Raw genomic sequence first — 9,781 nt, 5'->3', positions numbered from 1 at the left:
ATAACCCTCGCCTAACGGCTCGGGTTATATTTACAACATGTACAAATAGCCGTTTATATAGAGCCATATAACCTGTCAACGATCTTTATAACTAATAATATTCACCATGATAATATATGTATATGAATTATTCTTACACACGCATAAATTCATTTCATATAAAACTAAAGAACAGCGAATGCAGGTGTAAGTGAATCAGCTATGTAAATCTATTTCATATTTAAATCAGCTATTTTACTGATATAGGATACTCAAGTATTTCCTTCTTACACTACAAAAGTATTGCTTCTCATAAATATAGATGTTGTAACTACTTGAAATATTAAAATGGATTTATTCATACAAATAAATGCAAAATTAAACCAGAAAGACAATACAGGGATATTATTTTGGCCCAAAAACGCGCCCATGTTTTCGAAATCTCGAGGTTTGCGCCGAAGACTTGACATCAGTTGGCATCCTACACTGCCCATTTTCAAGATAATCACGCATATTATCATATGTTTTTCTAAACTTAGACACGTTATTAAGTCGTCTGCATAGTTCGCATATACTGTATCTATGACCATACTCGTATCTCTGCTCGTATACATCTTTTCTACGCAGAAAGTCAATGTACCTATCTTTGTCATTTGCGAGATTTAAAAGATACTGCACTAATGATGACGTATTGGAATAATGTGCAGTATTTATGTAAGTTTTTGTCGGAAGAACTCGGTCATAGTCCGCTCCACCTCGCACAACAACGACCCAGTTATATTCATAGTACAAGAAAAACTTTTCTGTAACATAATCGTTACATATAGAATTCTCAAATCCCAGATAAAACTTATATTGCGGTATTATATTTTGTAAAATTTCTTGGGAAATTCTTTTGTTAGGTCCACACCGCCCATAAATGTCAACATCTAGGCCGTTCTTGACTAGTTCAGCGACGTATAGGTCACGTGCACTCTGCGTACGGCAGTTGCTTACAACCCATAGAGCTGTTTTTGTCTTAGCTTTATAAATAGCTTCATAGTCTAATTTTCTTGGAACAACTCTTGTTCTTAAGTAACCATAAGGGTGAGGCATGTCAGAGTCAATTCTATACGAAATAGACCAATTCATTGTGTTCCTGCAAGCAGGAGATTTAAAGTCACTGTACAAATGATTTATTGGCGTTTCACCGCACTTGAATATCCAGGCCTGGTTAGGATTGCGGTCTTTCGTATCAATTGGAGGCTTTGTACCCATGCCGCCTTTACAAATTATAAACAGGAGGGCATCGGCGGTCTTTAGTAATGATTTGTCGCTCGTCATATAACAGTTATTGTATTCACATGTTTTAAGCCTCTCATTTGTTGAAACTTCGTCTTCGAACCCTGGCTTGTTGAATATTAGCAAAGCCTTCTTTTTCTCATTTTCTCCAAACATTTTAAAAGACGTTTCGAACTGCTCCTTTGGATCTACAAGACTATACATTGTGAAATCTTCTAACTGGTCAGTTTGTCGTGACCTATTAGTACCAAGGGTTACATTATGTATCTTACTTGAAATGTTTAATTCCCGAACATTATTATCCAGTTTTAAATGGTTCACATTTGCCACGATATGTAATGACTGCGGCGTCCAATGTGAAACTGTAACAGAAAGGAACAAAGTATTTATTGTAAGTAAAGTTCCAATCAGTATAACAATCGCAACAGATTTCTTTAATGTTAACCGGCGTTTCATTTTAATTCCTATATCCAAACTGTTGTACAATCACTATTAATATTTTAAACATATGGCTATCTATAAGGCTTGGGACATTACAAAGATAGTCTTAGACAATCTGTCTTTAAATGTTGAACAATACAACCAGTTAACTTTGATAAGGCAAGTACAAGGATTGTCATAGACTTGTTTATGCTGTTTATACTGAATGTGAAATATAAATGTATATGTAGACCTATGGTTATGATATAAATATGTGTAATTGTGTGCATGAATATACATGTATGTAAAATATGTGTACATCTATGATTATTGTATCTGGTATGAGTTTGTGTATGTATATGTTGTACATATAAATTAAATGTTTGAATAAGTCAATCATGAATATATAATGAAAGTACTATTTGTATGAGTGTGCATATGTATATGTTGTATACATGTATATAAAATTAATGTATGAATAAGACAATTATGAATATATTATGAAAGTACTTTTTGTATAAGTTTGCATATGTATATGATGTATATTAGAATTAAATGTTTGAATAAGTCAATTATAAATATATATTATGAAAGTACTAAAACAAACAGGTATGACACATAATACAAATTAAATGGTAAATTAAACAAAATATAATTGAAATTAAAAATGATCAATTGTGCCAAGTAATTCTTTTTAAAAGTTCAGCAGTTAAAAAGTTACGGAGCGGACACGAAATGTAGACTTTTTAACATTTGACCTTAAAGTGTGACCTTCACCTTTTGGACAGCAACCAAATTTTGTAGCTCTGAAGGTCATCTCATAATTGTGATCAGTTGTACGAAGTTATTTAAATAAAAATCAGCGTTTAAAAGTTATGGAGCAGACACGAAATGTAGACTTTTTATTGTGAGATGACGACTTTTTACTTTTGACCTTTAAGTGTGACCTCGACCTTGGTGGTAGAAATAGAGGATATTGAATGAGTGTAAGTTCAATACTGAATTTATTGCACGAGTTGAATAAAATTATATTTTGCGACCCTCTGGCGAGCATAATATTATTTTATTCAACGAGTGCAATAAATTCAGTAATGAACTTACACGAATTTAATATTCTATTTATCACATGCCCGAAATAAAGACCATTTAAATTGAAAAAAAAGAGTCATTTTTCATTGACGCGCCTATAGTATAACGCTAACATTTAGCGCGTCTTTACAATATGTTTGTATAACGCTAATGACGTCACGTCAAAATATATGCACGGCCGTGCAATACCATATTTACGGAGTCGCAAAATCGGCACGGGTGTGTGATAAACCCAGTTATTGCACTCTGCACATCGTCTTATTACGGTGATCACTTGTGCCAAGTCATTTCAAAAATATCTCAGCGGTTTAAAAGTTATGGAGCGGACACGAAAGTGTTACGGACGGACAGACGGACGGACGGACGGACAGACAGACAGACAGACAGACGGACGGACGGACGGACGGACGGACAGACAGACAGACGACGGAGAAGTGATCCCTATAGTATAGGCGACACAAAAAACGGATTTAACAACTTCTTTAATTTTAAGTAGGTCACATAAATTCCGTACAGATAAAGGAACGGCTTTAATCATTGTTATCGTCACAGTTTTCGACCTCGGCTGACGGTCAGGTTATAAAACGCTGAGTACTGTCAGACTGAAATTAACGTAAGTTGAGAAATACAATTTATTTGATTAGGAAATATTGTTTAAAACTAAAATACAGAATTATATTAGATCGTTTACAAAAATGATGATTCGCCATTTGTTTTAAAGTGAGTCTATAAGAGTATGGAACGCCTTTTCTGTCATGTTTTATAGTTACACATGTAGTAATGTTGGCTGGGAATCAAAACTGCGTCGTATCCGACAAAATGTAAACAAACACCGCCATCTTGGAACGAAAAATGTATGTTTTTGTTTATAACTCTTTTTGTTGGAAATGACTGAAAACCAGATATATGTATTAACACGCTACACTATTTTCCGCTTCGTTCGGTATATGTTGCTTGCACAACTATTTTGTAAAACAAAAGTTATAGCGAACTTGCAAAATTTTTTATGAAATTGTGTGGATACGACGCAGTTCATATTGCTATATCTATCGTTTTTTCCTTCAAATCAAATATATATTTGTTTCAGAGTTCACCATAAACTTCGAAATATAATTTTGCATCATTTACTAAACTTTCATTAAAAAGAGATGTTTATTTTGTAAGAAAATAATGATTTTTACGAAATGATACGACGCAGTTGAAAATAAAATATGATACGACGCAGTTGTATTTTTGGCAGTCTTTTCAACAGGGATAATTTTGGCAATATATTTCTATTTTATGGAATAATCACTTGCGCTAGATAAAAAAACCCAGATCATTTGCGGTGTATAGCAATGTTCTGTTACTTTTGATTATTTAGAATACATTGTGTCTTGTCCAATAAAAAATTTAATTTGAAAGTTTACATTGCGGAAGCTACTTTTCAGTTAAACATGAACATGTTACCTAATTGATCATAATATCTGACATAATTTCTTATATTTTCCTGTATGTTCAATATTATCCCTAAAAAATGTAGAAATCTATTAACTTGAATTCATTTTGGCTAGCTACGCTCTAAGTCAACTGTGGTTCTGCATGTTCTGGGTAATGACTGCTTTTTGTGGTTTGTTTCCAAACTTTCACTCTACACATTAGCTTTACCAGGAGCGAGGACCCTCAGGTGCGCCTGTTGTGCATTATTTCGCAAAAATGTTGCATAACCTGCTATTATTATGTATATCTCTTATTCTGTATTCATTTTTTTGAAAACTAGCTAGATAGGTTTTCCACACGAAAGAATAAAAAGTCCCTGTGGTTTTTTCGAATTCATTACGCAATTCAGTTCAAGTGATTTGAATTCAGTAAACATAATAGAGCTCGGCCTCTGTCGGGACACACCTGTCAGAGTTTTTTTTCAACAAAATTTGTTCAACGTCAGCTGTACAAATAAGCAGCTTTCTTATTAACTTTTTGGCGTGAAGTTTTAAGATTATAAATATTTGAATTAATTGTATTTAAATTTCTTATTTCGGTATGACTAGCTGAAAGAAATTTCAATCGTTAAACAGGGGGTAATGCCTCTGTGAAGTCAATTTCTGAAAACTTTTGGTTTAAGTTTCAAGGCAATTCATTATCAAATAAAATCACAACTTAGTATAATGTATGTTAAGTATGCATGTCTCTAGTCTGCTTGAAAATCCAATGCGATAATCATGACCTAAATGTTTCTGTTCAATATTGTGCAAACTTCTTCAATACTGTTGAAAGATTAGCTCCTGCTAATATCTGGTAATAAATTATCGGTGCACAGCGTAAAATACCTTTGCAAAACGGACATCATTCTTTTACAATATATATTTTGTAGTTGATCAATATCGTAACTCGCTTTGAAAATTTAAAGTTTTTTTTTTTTAACTGGAAAGAAAATACTTAAGTGCAAATATAGAAATAACCATTCCGAGATCCTTTCTTGATCGGCGATTAAAAAAAATGCAATATCGAACAAAATCAGCGGTAATTTCCGCGGCGCTGAACATAAAATGCACTAAATACGTATATCTTTATTAACCTAGCTACAAAAATATATTATAGCTTAACAATTTATAATATATATTTTTAGGAAATTTATGTTAAGATTTCAATAAAAAGCTCATTGGTTCTCCACCGATTATTAGAAAATGAATACAATAAAATCGCACGTAAAGACCTGTTAATACAGGGTCAGGAGAGGTTACAACTGGAATATGAATTTTAATATCAAAAATAGTAATCACTAACCATTCGAACTCCGGCGACACAAGCATGCTAAGGCAAAAACTGGACACACGTTGTTATAATTGGTGTGCGATCACGTGGTTTCAATATGTCTATTGCATTTGATACCAGCTTTTCCGGCATTTGTAGATGCTTCTGAATAGGTACAAAATGCGACCTGAAATGCAGCCTTATAGAATTGTAATCATGTATAACATTTTCCATTTTTATGGAACCAATGAGTGACATCTGCTTTTTTGACTTAAGTTGTAAAACAAATAAATGTTGTTGGACGTATCAGCATACCTAGCAGTAATTAAATAAATAACCAATATGCAAGCCTGCAATGGCCATTAGAGCGTCGTAATCATATTTTACTTTTCACTGCGGTCGTATCAATTTCGTAAAAATCATTAGTTTTCTTACAAAAAACATCTCTTTTTAATGAAAGTTTAGTAAATGACTGCAAATTGATGTTTTGAAGTGTTTGGTGAATCTTGAGGTTATAATTGATATTGAAGGAAACGATAGATACTAGAATATGAACTGCCGTCACGTATCCACCACCATCTTCATAAAAATTCTGATCCGCTCAAAGTTGCTAAGTCGCTAATAATTTTGTTTTTACAATAATATTTGTGCAGCAACATATATCCGAAGCGAAGCGGAAATAGTGTGCGTGTTAACTACATATATCTGGTTTTCAGTCATTTCCAACAAAAAGAGTTATAAACAAAAACATACATTTTTCGTTCCAAGATGGCGGCGTTTGTTTACATTTTGTAGGATACGACGCAGTTTTGATTCCCAGCCCTGAATATAGTTACACTTTTTTTCAGAGAAAAACGTAGGGAAAATGTCACGGACAAATTGTGTTTTACAGATATATAGAAAGACCCGCGTGTATATTAGTCAGACTTCTACAGACGGACGAAGGTGGTGTAATGCTGGAGAACATCAAATGAAATTTCAACGTCTTTGAAAAGAAATCTCTGCAAAATAATGATACAACTCACGACTACATATTGTAGGGGTGCGGGGTCAGCAAGGAATGTGTTTTCCCTTGGAACCGGTACACGCAATGAACAATGTAATGTACTACTTCATGGAGGCAGGCCTTAGAGACAGTTCTTGGAAAATATGGATTGCCCCGCCGCATTAATGTACAACCTTTGTGATGACAAATATAACTGGTATTTACCACACAGAGCCCGAACCCATCAATGAATAATCGTGTGCAATACTGGCCTCGGGGACGGGTACTAGGCGGATGCGTCTTCACTAAATGCTATGGTGTACATAACGTGGGCATGCATATGATTATGATCGTTGGGAGAAAGGAAGGGGCGAGTAACTGGTCATATGCAGATTGCCTGCCCTATTTTAATAAATCGCAGACGCACGAACTGGGTGAGAATGAATATCGGGAGGGACTCTGGGCCACTTCATGTTTCTCGCGGGATTACAAATAACACCTTTACATTATGCCTTTATTGAGGCCGGGAAGCAAGCTGGTTAACCCATTTACTGAAGAATATGAATGGTTATCAACAAGAAGGTGTTGGATGGATGGATATGACGATTTATAAAAGGTATGTCGATGGAGTGCAGCTGCTGCTTACTCCATCATCAATCAGAAACAAGAGAAAAAATCTTGAAACGAAAGTGAACGTATAGCTACAAGAGTGTTAATTGAAGAAGGGGAGCTGTTGGAGTTGAGTATGAGGAGAATGGTGAGTTGAAGAAAGTGTTTGCTAATAAGGAAGTTTGTTCTTTGTGGTGGTTCTTAAATACGCCCCAGTTATTGATGCTATCAGGAGTAGGGAACGCTGACGACTTGGCTAAGTTGGATATTCCCAGTGTTGCAAACATTCCCGGAGTTGGTGAAAATTGCAAGATCATTTAGATTTGTGTATTCAAGTATATGTACCAAACCAGTCAGTTTGTATAGCGCTCAGTGGAAGTTTTCCGCACAATATGATTAAAATTGTGGCTTACAGTGGTTCCCTATTCCGGAGAGGATGGGTGCAAACAGCTCATTTTGAAAGTGGAGGCTTTATCTGTAGTAAAGCAGGTGTGGAACATCCAGATTTGCAGATACATTTTCTTACGTTTGCATCAACTGACCATGGCAGGAGTAATGCTGGATTGCCACTCTTTTATGATCCATATCGGTGGGATGAGACCTACAAGCAAAGGGTATCTAAAACTAAGATCCAGAGATCCTAGGGATCATCCGAAGATAGTGGCAAATTATCTTACACTGAAAAAGACATGCAAGAAATGAGAGATGGAGTAAAACTCGCGCGACGAAATTATTCACCAAAAAGCTTTTGACGAATTCAAAGGAGAGGAAGATGCAGCCAGGTGCTCAGGTTCAGACACTAGTCAAATTAGATGAGTTTATTCGTAATTGTTGCTGACAGTAACTATCACCCAGCATGCACGTGTAAAATGGGTCAACCGGATGACAAAATGGCTGTTGTCGACCCAGACACTAAAGTGATTGGTATTGAAAATTTACGAGTTGTGGATGCTTCAATTATGCCGAGCATGATAAGTGGAAACCTTAATGGACCCACGATGATGGTAGCGGAAAAGGCTGCCGACATCATCAGAGGATTGCAGCCACTACCACGGTCCAATGCTCCAGTGTACAAGCGTACAAATATTGATAGTCAAAGATAGTGTCTACTGCACGTTTAGTCAATTTCTCATTAAGCTATATAATTTCCTTTTCGGGTAATACTAGCTTGTAAGTGTAATGCAAACTATTATGCAATAAAAAGCCTATTTACTTGTTAAGCCCCCTTTTTTGAAGCTGTCTGGAAGCCAATACATTACAAACTCAGGTGTTCAATGCGATTTGTTAAGGATGTGATTTTTATTGAAAAAAATTCACTACTCGTTAATTGTTATTACTAAAAAGTGTTTTGGTCTACATAAGGTTACGTGATATTGTTTAATTTGTTTGATTCGGTGTTTCTTTTATTAAATACTATTTGACTTAAAACAAGACTTATTAATTAATATTATTTTTTTGAAAACAAATTCATGGAAATAAACCTGTATAGAAATAAAAGTGACATTTTTTGCAGCATACGTTATTGGAAATCAAACGACATATATAAGTGATAGCGCCAAACATACAATTGGGTCACACAATAAATTACTTATAATTGATATGAATAAACAAAAATATATTTCAAGTTAAATATATGAAAAGTTTTCTTACTTTATAATCAAACTGAACGCTGTACACGACTGCGTTTTAACCACATTACAAATGTGATGGATATTGTTGCTTTTGTGTGTGAGGTGGGGGGTTATATTTATGTCACACCGGGCGTATTAAAGATATGTGACGTCATTCCAGTTTTATTGGTGGAGATATACTTCAAATGTCCATCCTTTACCAGGCTACAGCGGACACATTGTTTAGAACCACCGATCTTTCTTATGCTATCTTGATAGCTTCCTCACATGAAAGAATGTAAAATCCCTGACAGGATTTGAACCTATGATTGCAACGGTGAGAGCCAATAGTTCGAAGTCACCTTCCTTAACCACTATAATAAAATACAAGTGGAGAAGTTGAAGTATAATCAAAGTGGTGTATGATAATAATGCAGGGACATCTATCTGCGTTTATTAATCAGGGACATCCATCTGCGTTTATAGATGATGAGTTTTAACATGCTCGCGAATCGTTTGCGGTTAGATCAGTTGTGCGCTATTTTTGATAGGATTTGCACTAAGGATGGTCCATCGTTTCATTCCTGCAATCAATTAGTGCCAAATATATATCATGGAAAATAATTTCTATAAAAGTTATAGAAAAAATACATGTATATGTTCTTGGGGAAAATAATGCGAAAATATATATATATATTTTTTATGAACCCATCTAGCTATAAATGGCTAATTTATATTGAGTATGTGCCAAATATTTTACCTAAAACCTAATATTCAAGGATCTATAAAAATCGAATTTGATAATGTCGAAGAAAGGTGTTGTAGCATTTAACAACTCGGTGTCTTTCAAGTAGAGGAATACCCTGTAGAGGAATACCCTGAACAGCTGGACAAAAATGTGTTGCAGAAAAAAGCTGTAAGCTTTGACTTGTTCTTGCTTGATACATGATCTCTCAGAAGTCGTAAAACTGTGATGGTTATTTATTTGAGTGAATATGCTATTTATCACATACCCGTGCTGTTTTTACGTCTCCATGAAAACGATCTTGCACAGCCAAAACAAATAATTTATAACCCT

General features: G+C 34.8%; 1 protein-coding gene and 1 pseudogene across 1 annotated transcript; one reads left to right on the top strand and one right to left on the bottom strand.

Moving 5' to 3' along the window:
- Positions 1–314: 314 nt before the first annotated feature.
- LOC132742295 (alpha-(1,3)-fucosyltransferase fut-5-like) lies at positions 315–1,775 on the bottom strand. The gene has a single exon (XM_060730661.1). It carries the CDS (start codon positions 1,714–1,716, stop codon positions 385–387), a length of 1,332 nt encoding a protein of 443 aa, XP_060586644.1. The 5' UTR covers positions 1,717–1,775; the 3' UTR covers positions 315–384.
- A 4,814-nt stretch (positions 1,776–6,589) lies between these two features.
- LOC132742297 (choline dehydrogenase, mitochondrial-like) lies at positions 6,590–8,791 on the top strand (annotated as a pseudogene).
- Positions 8,792–9,781: the final 990 nt, after the last annotated feature.

Source organism: Ruditapes philippinarum, unplaced genomic scaffold, assembly GCF_026571515.1.
Source record: "Ruditapes philippinarum isolate M1 unplaced genomic scaffold, ASM2657151v2 ctg7782_1_1_1_1, whole genome shotgun sequence".
Taxonomy (NCBI): domain Eukaryota; kingdom Metazoa; phylum Mollusca; class Bivalvia; order Venerida; family Veneridae; genus Ruditapes; species Ruditapes philippinarum.
The sequence above is the reverse complement of the archived record's forward strand: the minus strand, read 5'-3'. Positions and strand labels throughout refer to the sequence as shown.